This window comes from Eschscholzia californica, unplaced genomic scaffold (genome assembly GCF_041429995.1).
Source record: "Eschscholzia californica isolate CP2 unplaced genomic scaffold, dmEscCali1.0.p SCAF_3, whole genome shotgun sequence".
Lineage (NCBI taxonomy): Eukaryota > Viridiplantae > Streptophyta > Magnoliopsida > Ranunculales > Papaveraceae > Eschscholzia > Eschscholzia californica.
In genome coordinates, this window is record NW_028238420.1 from 7,354,104 (window position 1) to 7,373,118 (window position 19,015).

General features: G+C 37.2%; 2 protein-coding genes across 14 annotated transcripts; one reads left to right on the top strand and one right to left on the bottom strand.

Moving 5' to 3' along the window:
• The first annotated feature begins 1,021 nt into the window (after positions 1 to 1,021).
• Positions 1,022 to 3,207, top strand: LOC147548091 (Eukaryotic aspartyl protease family protein). Its single transcript, XM_086671612.1, has one exon. It carries the CDS (start codon positions 1,141 to 1,143, stop codon positions 2,533 to 2,535), a length of 1,395 nt encoding a protein of 464 aa, XP_086527738.1. The 5' UTR covers positions 1,022 to 1,140; the 3' UTR covers positions 2,536 to 3,207.
• A 936-nt stretch (positions 3,208 to 4,143) lies between these two features.
• LOC147548092 (uncharacterized) lies at positions 4,144 to 18,009 on the bottom strand. 13 transcript variants are annotated; one of them, XM_086672653.1, is made up of 20 exons: positions 17,614 to 17,681; positions 16,811 to 17,481; positions 16,095 to 16,370; positions 15,814 to 15,984; positions 15,311 to 15,413; positions 14,543 to 14,619; positions 13,409 to 13,484; positions 13,143 to 13,207; positions 12,578 to 12,633; positions 12,119 to 12,242; positions 11,911 to 12,036; positions 11,705 to 11,755; positions 10,998 to 11,066; positions 9,908 to 10,016; positions 8,972 to 9,051; positions 8,469 to 8,551; positions 8,337 to 8,382; positions 7,923 to 8,091; positions 6,398 to 6,567; positions 4,144 to 6,308 (listed from the first exon to the last, which is right to left on the bottom strand). In XM_086672653.1, the coding sequence occupies exons 3-20, from the start codon at positions 16,320 to 16,322 to the stop codon at positions 4,866 to 4,868; spliced, it is 3,246 nt and encodes a 1,081-aa protein (XP_086528779.1). In that variant the 5' UTR covers positions 16,323 to 16,370; positions 16,811 to 17,481; positions 17,614 to 17,681; the 3' UTR covers positions 4,144 to 4,865. The 13 variants fall into 13 exon arrangements, with proteins under 13 accessions (XP_086528779.1, XP_086528780.1, XP_086528781.1 ...); XM_086672654.1 differs by lacking the exon at positions 17,614 to 17,681 and having other exon boundaries at positions 16,811 to 17,204; positions 17,456 to 17,481; XM_086672655.1 differs by lacking the exon at positions 16,811 to 17,481 and having other exon boundaries at positions 6,398 to 6,555; positions 17,614 to 18,009.
• Positions 18,010 to 19,015: the final 1,006 nt, after the last annotated feature.

The window sequence follows — 19,015 nt, forward strand, 5'->3', positions numbered from 1 at the left end:
AACAAATATTGATTCTTCTCTGTTTCCATACCTAGGGTTTCTGTTGATTATCTAAGGATGTGGTGATGGTGTAAACTCTGGTGGTGTTGGTGGTGTGTGGTGGTGGTGGTAGTGGTAGTGTTAACTGTGGTGGTGGTAGTGGTAGTGTTAACCGAGGTGGTGGTAGTGGTGGTGGTGGTGTTACCTGAGGTGGTGGTAGTGGTGGTGGTGGTGTTAACTGAGGTGGTGATGGTGGTGGTGTTTAACTGTTGTGGTGGTGGGGTACTGGGGTTGTAGAAGAGGGAAGAAGATGATTTAATTAGGTATTTTAAAGTTTAACAAGGGTATATACGTCTTTTGTATGTTTTCAGATCCTGGACTTAATTTTCAGACTTGTTTTGAAGTCTGAAATGTGTAGGCCTTTATTCAGCCAATTCAGACATCTAATAAATTCAGATAAAATTCAGATTTAACTAAATACAAAAACAAACATCTGAAATCTGAATTGGATTCCAATTCAGATTTCAGATCTGAAAATTTTAAAAAACAAACAGCACCTTAGTTTGTAATTTATTTTTGTACATCTCATGTTGTAGTTAAAGGAACAAAAAAATTCAGAATCATGTACGACGTATTGGATTGGATTCACAGGTATAAATGAAATTTATGATTTAACTAAAAAAACAACTCTAGGGGGCACTTGGTGGATATATTGTAGGAAACAAAATAATTTTGAACTTTTGGATGTTTTGTACAAAACAAAATAATACTCATTGTACTTGTTAAACTTAGTAGACATGGATATGAAAAGCATATATTAAAGTAACACACACTACATCAAAATACACAAAACAAGGTATTAGTGCTTAACACACAAAGATATCTTGGTATACCATTATGGACATCGAGCTGTAAAGACTGAATAAAACTTGTTCGATCCGCGTTCCCTCCATGTACGTACTACTATACTTTTTTATATATATAATACTAAAAAACAAAAACGTATTTTTATACTCTTTAAAATACACTCTTTTCGTATTCTATATAGTATCTCACTTAAAAGCCAAACACCTCCTCCCCCCTCCCATTCACTTCCCCTTTCTCTCTCTCTCTTCTTTACTTCCTCCTATCTTCTTTCTTTCTTTCTCCTTCCCTTTAACAATGCCAATGCCAATGCCAATGCCAATGCCAATGGTGGTTATGATTCGACATTACTTTATTCTCTCTCTTCTTCTTTTCACAGATCTCTCATTTTGTGCTAAACCCATTTCAAACAAAAATGAATACTTGAAATTAAAACTATTACACAAAAACCCATTTGATGATTCACCATCAAAAGCTGTATCTTCTGATTCTCATCGTCTATCTGTTCTTTACTCAACTTTAAACCATCAAAAAACATTCAAATCACCATTAATTTCTGGTGCATCAACTGGTTCAGGTCAATATTTTGTTGAATTTCAAGTTGGTACTCCACCTCAAAAAATCCTTCTTGTTGCTGATACTGGTAGTGATTTAGTTTGGGTTAAATGTTCAGCTTGTAGAAATTGTTCTAATCATCAACCAGGAACTTCATTTTTTCCTCGTCATTCATCAACATTTTACCCATATCATTGTTATGATTCATCTTGTCAATTAGTTCCTAACCCATCATCATCACCATTAATGGGTTGTAATCAAACTCGTCTTCATAGTCCTTGTAGATATGAATATTCATATGGAGATGGATCTATAACAAGTGGGTTTTTTTCAAAAGAATTAACAACATTGAAAACAAGTTCAGGGAGACAAGCTAGGGTTAGAAATTTAGCTTTTGGTTGTGGGTTTAATATATCTGGTTCTAGTGTTTCAGGATCAAGCTTTAATGGTGCTCATGGAGTTATGGGATTAGGTCAAGGTCCAATTTCATTTTCAACCCAAGTTGGTAAAAAATTTGGTAACAAATTTTCTTATTGTTTAATGGATTATACAATTTCTCCACCACCCACTAGTTTTCTTTTGATTGGAAATAGTCATAAATCAAGAAAACCTAAATTCAATTTCACACCATTACAAGCAAATCCACTTTCTCCTACATTTTACTATATTGGGATTGATTCCGTTAAAGTTAACGGAATTAAATTGAAGATTAGTCCTTCCGTTTGGGAATTTGACAGTGAAGGTAACGGAGGTACTGTTATTGATTCAGGAACAACCCTAACTTTCATTAATGATCCAGCTTATTCTGTGATATTAAGAGCTTTTGAACGCCGAGTTAAGTTACCAAGAATATCCGATCCAGGTTTAAGCTTTGATTTTTGTGTTAATATTAGTGGAGTTAAAGAAGTGAGTTTGCCGAGTTTGAGTTTCCGATTCATGGGTAACTCAGTTTTTTCACCTCCAGTTAATAATTACTTCATTGATGCAGCTGAAGATGTTAAATGTTTAGCTTTACAACGAGTTAACTCACCTGGTGGATTTTCTGTTATTGGAAATCTTATGCAACAAGGGTTTTTGTTTGAGTTTGATAGGGACGAGTCACGACTCGGTTTCACTAGACAAGGTTGTGCTGAGTGATGGATGAATCAGTGAGTTAACTCAGTCCCTAATTTTTTTTTTTTTTAATTATATATAATTAATTTATATTTGGATCTGAACAAATCTTTTTATTTATTTTGTTTTGTTTGATTTTCAAGGCGACAATGTAAGAGAAGAAAATTGTTTTTTATTTTTTTTTTCTAATCTAGAGAGAGAAAGTGAGGAGTGGGAGCTAATGTACTAATTAATGTGTAGTGTTTTTTACTACTACTATTGTTCAAGTGTTTTTTTCTAAGTTATAAAAAATACCCGAAACGACATTCTTATGTCGGATCCGGTTTTTTGACTATTGGGAGACAGCTTTTTAATCTGACTTTGAGGGTTTCAGTCGGTGGTGGTGGTGGTGGTGGTGGTGGTGGTGGGTTAGAACTTGGAAGGAGAAAGAGAGAAATGTGGAGAGAGAAAGAGAGGTTTTATGTGTATGGTGGAAATAGTTTTTATGATGATGAGTCTAAAAGCTTCAACTACTCAATGGCACAACTGTTTTTTTCCCTTTTATGGGTATGGGAAGGCACTCATTTGTTTTTCCTCTTCTCTTCATTAATGGTGGCATGTGATATAGAGAGAGAAAAGGATGAATGTAGTTGTAATTTTTAGTGTAATTTGATTTTGTTCTTTATCTATTACAGTTTAATTGATTTTTGAAGGTCATTCTTACTGCTTTATCCATCATTAGAGTCGATTTCTTTGAGAATGATTATGGTAATTAGATATTGAACTTGTCGTGTGCCTAGGGCACATGGCACATGGAAAGACATAAATTGTTTATGTTGTCAAGTAAAAAAGATCGAAGTCAATAGAATCGAGATAAGTTGAAATTTAACTTGTTAAAATAATACATTACCTTATCACACATTCTCTAAGGGAGCACTTGAGAAACCATAGACAAAAAGAAGAAAAAAGAGGTACCATAGACAGGGAAAGTGAGGGGTGTAACTGCTTCGGGAGCTAGCATCCAAAACTAATACATTTGTGCACTTCTCTAAATACTCTTGTTACATCCCTGTTACCATTTTATAATTTGATGTTGGTGGCCAACATGCCATTGGAGTCCCCACGTGTCAACGCCATAGTCGTGTCATGATTTTATGTGTCAGGACTGCCTAACCAGTGGAGTGCCCTGTGACAACGACTTTTCCATTGTCTGTCGTGATCCCTTTCTTTTTTGTACGTTGAGAAGAGGTTGGTGTATTTTTTCAACTCGAAATGTGATGGGCAGAGAAATTGGCGAACAAAGTAGAAGTAAAACGTAGGGGCCTCGGACAAAATTTTATTCAATTTTGCCCGTCTCACTTTATCTCTTTCTCCTCACTCCTTTATCACCCCACTCTCCTTTATCTCTTGTACTCACACCAAGGGTAGAGGAAGAAAAAGAAAACTACACAGATTGAGGTTGTCCAAAGCGCCAGGTGATTGCCTGAGATAGCTGCACGCCCGCACAACAAACTCGGGAGATAATAGGCAAAAATGTAACACTAGCTTGACATAGGTATATGCTTTTTTTGCGTAGTGCGCAAAACAGAATAGAATTTTCTATGCCTACAAGCACTGATTGCACCTAGACATATAATAATAACAAGAACTAGATTGTTTCCATAATGCGAATAATAACATATCAAAAAGTAAATTACAGCATCTTTCATGACGTTACTCACAAGTTTGCAGTTAAGAGTTAAACTGCTAATCAGACGTCTCTAACACTAGTTAACGAAGAATTCATATAATAAAAAAAAAATAGCAATACTGCTACTAAAATCACATTGTAAAAGGAATATTTCTACTCATCTTCATCTAGTTATACAAAACCAGAGAGCAACGATAACAGTATAGGAAATTAGAATGGGCACAAAATATATTACCAAAAAATTACGGAATCGCACAAGTTAGACGCTCAGGAAAGTCCGTTTGCACGTTTGCTAACAGCATGACGCCCGTGCATGAGATTATACATGACTCTTTTTCGTCCCCATTTCCACCATTTTGGTACGAGGAAGCGTCTTCTCTTCTTGGCTCCTTTCTCTGCATTACCAATTCAAAAGATATACTAAGAACAGAGAATAAAGAAACTGGGTCCAGAGAAATGAACATGGGTCATGGGGATATATTAACTTCAAAAAAACTACAATTGATTTATCCCTATAGCACAAAAAGAAATCCATAGTTGTAGCCGTGGAACACCCAATAGTCTTGTCCTTGCAGTTTTTCCCATTCTGCAACATGTGAACGATTTCCAGTACTGAATCCAATATCTCTCAAAAATGAACTTTTGTTTTACCTTCTCGATAAGACACTTAGCCTAACCCAGACACTTATATACAACTACCCTCAGGGGGATCAAGGACAGTAGTCGGTTGGTTAATAAGGGGTTTGCACCTAGGAAAAGATGGAGCATCTGAATCCAACCTCTTTGTTACCTTCTCCCCATTCATGTTCTTCCTATCTTTTTCTTTTCTCGTTTCTACTACTTTTTTCACTTTTTCTATCTTCTTCTCTTTCAAAGTATCGTACTCTTTGCACCTCGATACATCATTCTCTACTTCCTTACCTTTTTCTTCGTCATCTGTCCTTTTCTCCTTCGACTTCTTTCTTCTTTTCTTCTCTTCTTTTCCTTTTATTTTTCTCTCTTGTTCTCTTGTTGTTTCCTCTCTTTTCTTTTTATCTTTGTGTTCTTTCTCCTTCCTCCTTCCACCTCCATCTTCAACTGTTCTCTTCCTTTTATCCATCTCTTTCTCCTCATTTCCTCTCCTTTCTCGCTTCTCCTTTTCTCTCTGTTCATTCTCCTCCTTTTCTCGCTCCTTTTCTCTCTGTTCATTTTCCTCCTTTTCTCGCTTCTTCTCTCTATGTTCATTCTCCTCCTTTTCTCGCTTTTCATTTTGCTTCTCCTTCAATCTCTTCTCTCTCTCCTTTTCACTCCTTTTCTTGTACTTCACTTCCACGTTCCCCTCCATTTCTTTCATTTTCCTCTCATGAGGCTCTACTATCACAGACAATCCAATGGCATTCTCTTTATCACAGTCAAAGGATTTCTCCTTCATTTCTACTACTTTTTTGCCTTTCTCAAATTTCACTTCTTTTCTTGTATCCTCCTTTTTATGCATCCTTATAGCGTCCAACTCTTCTCTAACCTCTTCTTCCTTATCCGTCCGCTTCTCCTCTGACTTCTTTCTTCTTTTCCGCTCTTCTTTTTCTTTTCTTTTCCTCTCCTCTCTGGTTGTTTCTTTCACTCTTCTCTCTGTTTGTTCCCCTGTCTTTTCATCTTCACGTTTTTTCTCTTTCCTCATTTCTTCCTCTCCCTCTTCGTCTTTTCTCTTCCTTTTATTCTCCCTCTCTTTCTCTTCATTTACTCTCCTATCTTTCCCCTCCTTTTCTCTCTGTTCATTCAGCTTCTTTTTCACCCTCTCCGTCTTTTCATCTAAACATTTTTTCTCTTTCCTTATTTCTTCCTCTCCCTCTTCGTCTTTTCTCTTCCTTTTATTCTCCCTCTCTTTCTCTTCATTTACTCTCCTTTCTTTCCCCTCCTTTTCTCTCTGTTCATTCTGCTTCTCTTTCACCCTCTCCTCTTTCTCCTTATCACTTCTTTTCTTGTACTTCACTTCTACCATTCGTTCCCTTTCTTTCATTTCCCTCTTCTGACCCTCTTCAATCACTGACGATCGGATATCATCCTCTTTATCATCTTCAAATGACTGCTCGTCCTCCTCAGATTGCCCTCCCGCCAAAGACTGTTGTGATATCTTTGCCGAGACCATTGGCTACAAAAAAAGTAATGAAAACAAGAGTTATAGTACAAAATAAAGTGTAACACAAAGAAACAAAGGGAAAGATAGTTTGGCATGCTAACCATCTTCTCAGGGAATGAGGACATTCTGTCGGGCAATACTCCAGTTGCTCCTTTATCTTTCTTTGTAGACATTGGGGATCTCGAGGTTGCTTGTATCCCTTCCCCGTTTTGAAGGTTGGTCATATGCACACCCTGCTGTTGAATTTCCGTGGTTGGTTCTGGTTGACATTCTGGGGTTAAAAGAAAGGAACTAATCAAGTGAAGCTAACTCAAAACTAACAAAAACTTTCCAACTCTGTATGACTGCCATATCAACACTCTACAGATATCCATGTAGCTCATCCTATCCCAGCTTGCTCCTTATGGACAGTTCCAAGTCAATGTCTCACGCTTTGTACTGCTCTCTTGACACCACTAAGAAAATAAACCTTTTAACCATGCAATCTGCCAACATGTCTCAACTCGAGACACCATAAAAGTCAAATAGCAAACACAATTGGATTCTACATGGAGGCCTTTGATTCTCCCTTTGACTACGACATGGCAACTCTACCCCCACGTGGCATTATGCGGTGTCAACCGCAAGCACTCTACGCCTCGAGGCCTTATTACGTTATCCAAAATCCCAGGGCATCAAATAGCATCATCCCACCCCCCGAGGCACCATTAGATGATCATGCTATGTGCTCTGCTTATTAAAATCATCATTCCGGGGTTCAAAGGCCCTCGTATAACCATTTATATATACATTTTTGCCTTACCCAGGTTAGTTCTTGCTGACATGTGGCTGTTATTAGAATCAGCACATATAAATAAGCATAATAGGATCTACTCCCTTCTAGTTATATACAAGACTTTCTGTCATTAAAGAAGGTTATAACACCCTAACTCATGATTATCCTTGTGTGCAACATGCCCACTGAATCTTTGTTCCTTTACTTACCAAAAGATGCTCCTTCGCTTCCTAGCCTCCCTCTGCCCATGGCAGAAGTCGGGGTCACCTTACGCAGCCAAATAACTGATAATATGTCTTTCAAACAAACTCATCCCTCCCCTCAATTTAACCCCCACTAAACCTCCCTACTAGATTTAGATAGTAGATCCCTTTGTTTTCTCTTGTATTTTCCCATCTTTACTTCTTTTGGACTCATTCAGTATAGAATATGTACAATACAATATTAGTCTACAATAATATGTCAAATAGCTTGACTTCTACTTTAAATTGCACAAACAAATTTTACTCTGGATCCCGTACAAGACGAAATGTACAGACATACAAAACTTTCTCTTCCAGTGCTTAAGTGTTTTATTTATATTCGCATTACTCAAAATCTATAGATGCAAAATTTTGTGATGCTAAGTAACAATCCACATTCCAATTCGTTTTACATATTCACAAATCACAATAAAAGAGAAGCTCTTTATGGTAATATCATGATTCTACACACAATGTAAACCAACTAAGCTGCTAAGTTGCAGATTCCAAAAAGGGCTAGTTTTAGTACACGACGCGAAATGCAGTTGTACTAGTTGGGCATTTTGAAATAACTGAAGACAAAAATAAATATAAAGAAAGAGTACTTACTTTTCTTTTGCAAAAGATATGATGCCCATTGGGACTGCAGTGTTGTTTGAGTGGATTCCAGGTTAGGCCAGAATTCAGTTTGAATCTCTAAGACATCCAAAACAGTTCGCAGGCCAGGTCTCGTTGGTGCAACGTTCAGTTCACAGTCAGGGCTTTCACCAAGTAGTACCTAATGAAAATATATCGAAGTTAGTAAATTAGAGAAGCACATACATCACAAGGAATAACGAAAAGTGATATGAACTGCTGGCTTCTGTATGAGCATATGCTTTGTGAAGAAAATATACAAACAATTCATTCCAAATCAATGATTTCAGATTCTCTGCTTCAAATATGAAAATTGAAAGTTTGAAACCATAATAATATAAATTACTGAATGATCAACTCGGACATCTATTTAGGAAACATGTTCACCTTGATCACTGCTGTAGCAGAAGCTGATATAGCGCGAAGATTGTAGCTGCAGATGAATAACATGTGTTACAAGATATAACTCAAGGGCTTCAGATTCGGTTGTAAACCCAAGTATAGATAAAAAGTACCGACCCTCCTTCAAGAATAACAAGCAATTTTCCACTCGAAAGAGACATTAACATTTGTGTCATTTGCCCATAACCAGAAGGTGTTACCTGCAACAATAAGTATCTGATACTTCAGCTGAAAATACCAAAACATTTACAGCTGATAAGTTACATAAACTATGGTTACACTGAAATGATGGACTAAAGAACTCAAAAATAGTCACAAGTTGACTAGATAATCTAATCTGAAAGGTAGATTGACTACTGTCCTACATCTAACATGTAACTCATAAACAATAAGATAAAAAGATAGACAATTGCTTCTTAGAACCTAGTTGCATTCCCACTACAACCCGAATGGTTGGCACAGAAACCTTGGCAATTAGTGAGAACTCTCAGATTGTAGAATCTCCTCCAAGATAATAAGGTTGGTGACGTAAGGAAGTAGATCATCGTTGGAATTAAATAGATAGGAAGATATAAGAAGCGATACAAAAGCATCATTTGACAAAAAACAGAAATCCTTACATCACAGCAACCAAGGGGATCACCCCTAGCAGCATCAAAGCCTGCCGATATAATCGTCAGATCAGGAGCAAACTCTAAAGCTGCAAATAGAAATTAAGAGCAACAACTAGTCACATTTCAGAAATCAATGGTAATGATCAACTCTAACAGATACCCAAAGTTGAAATTATATGATTTGTGGTTTCATTAATAGATTTGTGGTTTCATTTATGGATGTCTATCTAACAAGGACCATCTATAACTTGTTCAACCAATTATAGTTTACAAGTCCGACCTAGCCCATTAGGTAGGTTTTGGTCACTCAAAGTTCGCGTTAGACTCTAGTCTAAGAGTCCCAGTCGTGCTACATCAGTCTCCAACACATATCAGGGTGGACAACACTTACCGAAAATAATGGGAGCTGTAAAAAGGTCAAACCGGAAAACCTGATGACAGCTCTGCAAACACAACTGTGTGTATCTAGGATTTCATGATTCACCAACAAACGATAGAAATGTACATACATCCAAAAAGCATAACTAGTTGATCAAGTCCTAATAAGCTCGAAATGAACTGACAGGTTCCTTAACAAAATCCACAAACTGGAGCTACTACAATCATTGGAGATAAATCAGAGAACCAGCAAAGAGATACTTAGTAGGGCATCTGGCATCCATCTAATAGATGACAAGAAAGATAGCTTGAGAAATACAAAACCTAGCTTCAGGACACAATAAAGGTTGTACCCCTTCCACTAAAAAGAACTTCGGGGAAATTATCATGATTAAAGATATATATCAAAGCTACCTCAAATTCATACTTCCAAACAAGCAACATTCTTTTTACAATCAGCCCTAAAAACATGCTTCCGAATATAGAATAGTGTAACTTTAATTTTTTTTTTTCTTTCTTCAGTCTTCACCACTAAAAGTACTAAACTAATTATATTTCACCAACCTATGGGAAGCACAACATGCTGAAATGCAAACACGTAATCACGATCCCCAACCCCACCACACTCCCATGGAATATTCACACAATATCCTTCGGCTCCAGAAGTACCAACCTGTACAAGCATTTACCAGTATGACAATCCAAACAAACAGAGAAGACAAACTAAAACACAATTTGAAACCATAAAGCTACATGTGGAGAGTGGATGTTTAGTGTTAAGCCTTTTCTTACTTAGCCCCCTCGTTTTACCCATTCACCCCCTCCTCTTGGAGCCCATGTAGATAATGTTAAGGGAATTACTTAACTATCAATGGCTCCTCACTCTTTAGATCATTTTATTAAAAAAAAATTATAAAACAAACAAGGGGCATAATAATCTCATTTAGAGAGTATAATCAATTCACTCATGTAAATACACAATATATGCATGCGCCTACTTTTCATGTAGAAAGCCTCATGCCAAGAAGACATACACACACTTAAACATAATATACCCAGTCCTTAGAGAAACAGTAAGAAGACTCGACTACATGATCCACTCAAATGACATGATCTGTCAAAACTTCCAAGAAACATGAGGATATATTTCTTAGGTAGACAAACTGATGTTACTCAAAAGTTTTCAGAAAAAAAACTGATGTTACTCAAACTAGCCAGCCTAGAATCGACACTTGAAAATGGAAACGTAAGAAATCAAGTTTTCTTTCTTCAGATTCACCATAGTCATAAACGACAGTTCATATTCCCAAGCATTCACCATTTTTACCAATGACAATGTTTTTCTAAATCTCGAGAACAATTGGAGATAAAAAGTTTAATTGGAAATTTTCGTTTGTACAGTTAAATCTTGGATTGGGTTCTGATATGTCTAAGTGACATGCCAATCTTGGATTGGGTTCTGACAATCCCGAATTGGATTGAGATGAACAAAAACGGCAAGTGTAAGTTAAACAACTCATTGCCCAACCAGTTACACAAAAGAAGTTCTAAACTGAGAAACTTAAATATTTCCAAACTGAACTGAATTTATGTGGACTAATCAAATGATTTAAAGTTGCAGTCAACTGTCCAGTGTCAACTGCTATAAAAATACCTCGTCAGCTGCTCCAGTACCAGGGTAGAACTTTCCTCCCTCGTGTCTGTGTAAGGATATGTACAGTACCTACAAAATTCATCCAACAATTACATGGAATTTATGGAAATAAACATCCGAAGTAAAAATTAGGTATATGTAAAACATCACAACCACAAAATACAAAAACCAGGTATTACTTTCCAAATGCACTGATTTCAAAGATATGCTAGGCTTATGACAATATTCCATACAAGCCAGCTAAACTCTTAGCTAAACCATACTCTATTAGATCTGACCCATCAGCTTTATCGGACTAAAATGAGGCGAAACCATTGTTCCCTCTTAACAAATTCATCAGTGTGCATAATTAATAGCTTAATTGCAGGGGAATGAATGTCAGTTAGGAACTTCACAGTACGAGTACGGAAGTGACAGTTGCAAATTATTTTTACTTAAAGAATCATTAAGCATAATTAGAAAAGACTGATATTAGGGCAGTAGCGTTATCCTATATGTTGGGGCTTCCAAGTTTCCTACCTAAATCAGGAACAGCCGTTTGCTACAAAATCAACACCAGTGCTAGTCATTCTCTTAGAAAAAATAGATAAAAGTATGCTTAAAACAATAAATGGAACACGTCAACCAGCATTTCTTCACTAATAACTCCTACTAGGCTACTACATATACCAAATTAGGTTTTTTTGTTCTGCATATGTGGAGTTTACCGATTTACTAGCATCAAATATTTCCTGTGTACCATTTCCATGATGAACATCCTGCAACCAACAAAGAAAACATGTCGACAGCTTTAGATCAACAATTACGAAGAAAGTGACTTGAAATAAATAAGAGACCCATATAATACCACAGACAAGAGTTTATAAACAATTAAATGCAAAGCGAGATATTTAACATGAGATGTCGACTCTACCCAATCAACAATTAGCACTTTCTTAGCACCTGCACCTTGGGCAGCAAGTGCAGCAACAGCTGCGTTATTGTGGAGGCAAAACCCCATAGATTCTTTTACACCAGCATGATGCCCAGGAGGCCGCACCTGACTCAAAATAATATCTGAATCAGAAACCACACAAAGTTAATCAAATTGGAGATTATCACGACTGCCTAAATTGACCTACCAAAGCAAACCCATTTTTGGCTTGTCCAGATATAATATTTGTAGCAAGATCTGCACATAATCCTGCAGCAAGCCTTGCAGCACATGCTGAATGCTCATTGGCATATGTATCCGGAGTGAAATAACTGTGAATTAAGTGCAAGTACACAAGTTTAGTATCAATTATATACATTTACGGGGGAATAGGCCAGTGCACCAATAACCATTTTACAGTATGGATATACGCGTTCCATTGCAGGAAGAAGTTAATCCTAGAATCGTCCGGGGAGGATGGATCATGGATCTGTAGTTCCTGGCACTGTTAACAAACCCTAACGATTTTACACGTCTGAATAATTGGAGCCTCGGTTTATGTTGATCATTGTTCTTTTGAGACTGTATGTTGACCTACTTATGCCCTACTAATACACACTATGCTGACAATGCAAAAAACGACAAGGAATAAACAAAGCAATTGTACCTAGAGATCATACAGCTTGTAAACTCAACAGCATCGACGTGCTCAGGAGTGTGGACCTGAAGATTCCAAAACGAGAAAGAACAATAATATACAACTTATCTTCAAATGTCTAACTTTATCTTATGAATGATCTAAATTAATATTATTGAAAAACTGTACATGGTCCTTGGAGCTAAAAGGTCTGTAGAGAATTGGCATCTGCCGCTGACCTTACCAAAAAGTTACAATGTTGCTAGTAGAGCTTTTCCAAGAAACAGTGATCTAGGGATCTTTAAATGTCTATCCTTGTTATGTTTGTTCTTCTTTTGTGAACAGATGGTTCTTGTTTCTCTTACTCAGTACAAAATAATGACAAATTATGCTTTTACTGTCCTTTACAAAAGTCTTAATTGGCATCAACCACCACTGCTGGTATTGATCAAGTAAATGCCAATTAAGAGTACAGGTTGATACTCTTAAACAAAGAATTTCTGTAATGACATTTTCCCAAGTTGTATACTGACATATACAACTGGCATGCAAATACACATGGTTAACTATGCAACTAGAGGTGGTAAAAACTTACCAGCTGGAGTTCTTCTCGAGTAATTTCTCTAGCAGGAATAGGAATGCATCTCCCAGGAAATATGCCTACATGTTTCAAATTAAATTGCAAACTGACTGACATACTTTTATGGGATGACAAAAAATAAAATAAAAAACTGTGAAGGTAAAACCAAATGGTCATATAATTACAAGATTTATTTGTTGATATATCCAGGGTGCAGCTGGCTAAGACAAATCAACCACCAAATGCACATCGTAAACTAACATGAAAGTTAAAGAACCTACCGCCGGCGGCTAGTGAAGCCAATATTGCATTTAGACGATCTGGTCTTTCTGGGTGAGGGTGATCCTTCATTTCAACCTGTTCCAACACAACAACCACAATCAGTCGAAGCACTTGCTCCTAATGCAAGAAAACATGCACTACCAAACTATGTAGTTGGTCTCAGCCGAGACGGCCGAGAATCTCGGGTCTCGTCTCGGTCTCGGCCCTCTCCCGAGACGAGACTCGGCCGAGACCCCGAGTTAGGGCTTGGCCGAGTTTCTCGGCCGAGACAACCCGAGACCGAGACGAGACCCGAGACCGAGACAGCAACTTCCAAATATTTAGATTTTTTTTTTTTGGAGAACTCTTTGACCTAAATTAAGTACTACTATTTATTATATTCTCAAATCTTAACTAATTATATTCCCAATGTATCTAATATAAACAGCAATAATACTATATAGAATATTTAGGGTTTATGCCTTAGAGAGAAACTAATAAATTCTTTAGAAACTTTCAAAAGTTTAGTAGATTGGGATTTCCTTATACAAAAATTAAGTTATAATACATAGTACAACTAGAATTAAGAACTAAGAAGAAGCAAAGAATACAAGAAGTCAAGAATATTAGTTATTGAATACTTATGAAGTATGAACGTCGTTTTATTAACCTAATGAAGTGAACTATTTTAGAATTTAGCTAATTTCTATATTTGCTGTCTCACCGAGAATCTCGGCCTGTCTCGGTCTCGTCTCGGTCTCGGCCTTCGGCCGATCCGAGACCGAGACCAACTACATAGCTACCAAAAAGGATAACCAGCTTGAGCATTAGCATGACGAATAAATCAATCAATAGAAATACGCAACAGCCCCGATGGCGATGAACAATTTATATGGTGGTAACGCCTGATGACCAAGTGACACTGACGCGGAATACAAGTACGAGAATGACAACAAAAGTTAAGCAATTGGTGCTGCATCCAATATATCTTGCACCAAAGTCGTATGAAACCAATCAAATTTTTAGCATCGACTACCATTCTGTAAAACTACATTAATACAAGCTTGGACATGAAAAACAAGAAAGTGGACACTTATTAGAAGTTTATCAATCAAAAGGGGGCCATGAGAAACCATAGAAATGCACAAACATACTTCGGAATGAAGCAGCATTCTCTCATCATAACCAACTATCGTGCAATCCTTCGTGCATGGTTTCTCTGTTTTCGCATCTACAAAGATTAAAAAGTTCATTCAGGAGCCAAAAATATATATCGGAAGATGCTTTTATAATAAATTGAAACCTCACCTTTGTCACAAAGTTTCTCAATGAAATTGTAATTCAAAGTTTCACATATAATAGGAGAGACCTATATGTTTAGAGACAAGTGCATCTCCTATAGGTGTCAATATATAGCTCAATTGATTTGAACTGTCAACCCATTAGGAACTGCCAGTTAAAAGGCAGCTTAATTGCACGAAATGGAGGCACCCATGTTAGGTGACATTACCAAAATAGATGCAAGCACACAGAACTAAAGAAGGATGTGGCTGTGGGCAACAAATGTCCATGTACCAGCAATTATATGAAAATTAATATCCATATAGTACAGTAATAGTAATTAAATAAACCAATGTTCTCCTCAACCTCAGGTTATGGAAAACTAACTCTTACTTCAGCATAGGCAGCATGAAGGCCTCAATATAGAAGATTTTATGTAAGAGAAAAGTTAAAGTCGCATTGCTTGTTTACATACAAAAGTGGATCCCCACAATTCCAAGTACAAGAAAGTGCTCTCATTGTATCAGGGACCTTAAGAAGAGAAAAAAACAACCAGTTGTTTAACTTCCTCTTCATGGATATCAATGGAAGGACAAACACATAAATCAAATATGTAACTAGGGAAGATAAAACTTGGTTACCTTTACATTTTGACCGGTCCTGAGCTTGAGTCGCTTCTTGTGTAAACGATGGAGCAAGAGACCCATTGGTAAGGATGTCAGAATCCTTATGTTCCCCACACACCTGCTCGGAGCAAAAACACATCAAGTTATATCCACAGGTCCACAATGATTTCTTATAAAAGATAATTGTATCCAATGGAGTAAGATTTAGGATAAGTATAGGTTATACAAGAAAGGATTCAAGTGTTTGATGCGTATTATTAATACTTCATATATTCTTCTCCTAATAATATCATTTCAATCATTTTCTTCCTATTCTTTGTATCTAAAACTAATACATCACATGTGATATCGTAGAGATGAGCAGACTCACCCACATTCATGCTAATGTTTCTACATCTTGAAGGACCATAACATATAGAAAGGAAATAATTATCCAGACTACAGAAAACATACAATGCACCCAAACAACAATGAAATATAACCAAAATGATGTTCCAAATATAAGGTCACAACCATACATCACAGTGGATAAATTCGTCCCAGTTCTTCATCGTACAATTGGTGCAAAACCAATTTTCGCTGGATGCATGATTTTCAAAAGGTTCCCAGTCACTATCTTCATCGTCATCAGTGTCTTGAAAATTATACATATCTTGCAATGTCATTTCTTTATGCTGCTTATGAATTTTCTGCAGTGATAGACATGGAAAGTGTGATTTTCGTGCGCCGGCAAGCAAAGCAACAAAATTTATCAGCCCGTGGATCATGTGTTAGTAATTGACCCATGCATTTTGCTTACGTGTGCATCATTATTTCGCATGCCCCCGTTGGAATGATGACCTCCATTTGTGCTGCTCCTTGCTGATGACTTTTGTCCCCTACCATTTTCATGGTGACAAGGAATAGCTATAACTATTTCAGGCATATCAGTATTACTCTGGTACTGAAGATGGCCTTTTTGCTTGTGATGATTGTTTCTGCCTTCTCCACTTTTACGATGACAATTTTCCAGCATTTCAGAATCCATTTGTTTCCTCTAATCCTTCCTCAGAGAAGTACAATCATGAGAATCCCCCTAAAAGAAACAACGACGAAGTCTATAATATCAAATAAGCTCCATAAAGGAATAGTTGTTAAGAGTAGGAAAACAGTAAAATGAGATAGGTGCATAAAATCATTATAAGTAACATAGATAAGATGAGAAATTGTGAAATTAACGTATAATCACAGCTAGCAACTGTAGACAGGAGGACCAAAACTCAGGTAAGTAACAGCACCCACTTGTATATCACAACCACCTCAAATATCCACTTCCTATAAAAAGGCAGTGCCACTGTGATGAGTGACACGAGTATATGCTTGGAAGACCAAAACTCAGGTAATTAGCCTTTAAAATCACTAATAACCTCGGACTATCCTTAGTTGTACCAATACGTGGATAGCCTCGGAAAGAGAGGTGGAGTTCTGGTGAACAGATGCATAATGTACAAATATAGTGATGAACTGGTCGATCACCTTCTCCTTCATTGCTCCTTAGCTTGGAGGCTATGAAGCTTCTCTGTGAATTCTTTGGTGCTATTTAGGTGTCTCCAAGCAACTTGTATGATCTCCTTGAGAAAGTGGTAACATACCGGTATCTAAAATTCTAAACGAAGGACTATTTAGAAAATTACCCCATGTGCGTTAACTTGGTCCATATCGAAAGGGAAGGAGATACGCAACACTTAAAGGTTCTTGGGTGGAGTTCGAGTCCGTCAAATGGACTATCCTTCTATGTTTATTATGCTTGGTGTCAAACAAAGCATTTGAACATCATTTGTTTTTGCGGCTCTTCTCGTTCAGCTTAAATAAACGGGAAAATGCCCGAGAAAGAACACAATGCCTTGAGCCCACACCAAAACTCAATACACTATATACTCTAATAGATCAAAATAACACTTTAACTACATTATTAAGCATTCATTATAACTCACAAGAAAAATAAACAACTATCATGATTTTGGGTAGCAGCAGAAAAGGGCCATTAAATCTTCTAAACTGAACTATACCAACACTAACCAAAAACAACAAGAACTCCACTCCTTATACCATTAAACTCTATAAACATCAAACAATGTCAAGCTATAATCCAAAAGTAATACTTGTTCCATCTGAACTGACCTTTTCTTCTTCTACTACTACTATTACTACTCATTAAAACTGCATAGATTATATTATAGTTATATGAACTGAAGGAAACAAAGAGATCTACAAGATTTTGATCTACTAATATAAAAGAAAAAAAAAGTGAAAAAAGTTTGAAGGAGGAGAAGACGGACCTCTAGGGCTTGAGAGAAAAAGGGTTGGACTCCTCGGCAGCTGAACGATCGATTGGGTGGGGACCTCCTTAACGAGTCTATGGAACGTTTTAAGGAAGTGGGAGGGAGAGAGCGAGAAGGGTATGCTACTGTGTTTCTATCTAGTACGCTTTTAATGTATTTGGAAGTAGGATATTGCCACGATATGACATATCTAAATAGAGAGGCCAAGGCGAAAAGATATGAGAGAATCCTTTTGATTGACAACTAATTGGTTATAGGCTTTCAATTTAGTGGTGTTCCAAATAATAAGAAAGGGTAAGATGAAAGTCAAGACCCAATTGAGGGGTTTCTCTACCTTTTGGCATTCTTTGGGAAGGTACAAGGTGTGTTTAACCATATGTCCACACCCATCATACACCATGTGCTAACCCAAGGAAGAAGATGATAACATCTCTCGTCGGCCAGTTTCTCTCACTTCTACCTCCCTTTTGTTGACGACAACAGATTTAATCTATCATCGACAATCAAACTTCCATGTAGTTAGAGGAGAGTGAATTGCATCAATAACATAACATTAGTGTTGGCGTTTTTTCTCTTCTTTCAATCGAGCAAAGAGAATTTTTTATGCCAAATCTTAATTGGAGGTCATGGTTAATTCAAAGCAATTTGTATGTATTTGTTCATAATACGTTATTTTCCAGCACAACATTTTTCCTGTGCTATATGTAGAAAAGTTAGAAGGGCAAAAACATCATTTTCAGCATGTGGACCTCTCGCCTATCTTTTGTAGAGAGAGAGGATTTCAAGCAGTACCGTTTATGGGTCTAGAAAGGATTTTTCAGACCAAACCATGTTAATTCTAATTTAGGCCAATTGTGATCCACGGGAAAATTTAACCTTTATGTTCGGTGTTCTAATCCTTTTTTTTTTGTTGAAAATTCGGTGTTCTAATTTGGCCTGCAATACCATAATTTCGTTAGTCAAATTTTTGTTTTCCTTTTTACCTTAGTTTTCCACACTTCTTCCATCATGTATTCATGTCCTTTCGTTTCCACCATCACCACTTCCACATCCACCACCAACACTAGTACCAACACCAATACAAACACCACCACCATCATCATCATCTCCGCCGCCGCCGCCGCCACCACCACCACCACCACCACCACCACCACCACCACCACCACCACCACCACCACCACCACCACCTCATCATCATCACCATCATTTTTTTTATCTATCTCTACCTCTCTCTCTCTCTCTCTCTCCCTCACTCTCCCTCTCCCTCTCTTTAGGACACCCCAGATTAATGCAGAAACCTCAATATGGGATTTTATCCATGGTCGCCAGAATTCCCACTGCGCTTTCCGATCATAGAAAGTTTGATGGGCGATGATGTCGAATGATGAGTTACAGAAGC

Coding starts and splice junctions, on each gene's coding strand:
- LOC147548091 (XM_086671612.1), top strand. CDS start 1,141: ATGCCAATGCCAATGCCAATGCCAATGCCAATGGTGGTTATGATTCGA.
- LOC147548092 (XM_086672646.1), bottom strand. CDS start 16,322: ATGGATTCTGAAATGCTGGAAAATTGTCATCGTAAAAGTGGAGAAGGC. Junction 15,414..15,813: donor ACGAATTTATCCACTGTGAT/GTATGGTTGTGA, acceptor TGCTCCGAGCAG/GTGTGTGGGGAACATAAGGA. Junction 10,017..10,997: donor GTACTGGAGCAGCTGACGAG/GTATTTTTATAG, acceptor ATGCTTGTACAG/GTTGGTACTTCTGGAGCCGA.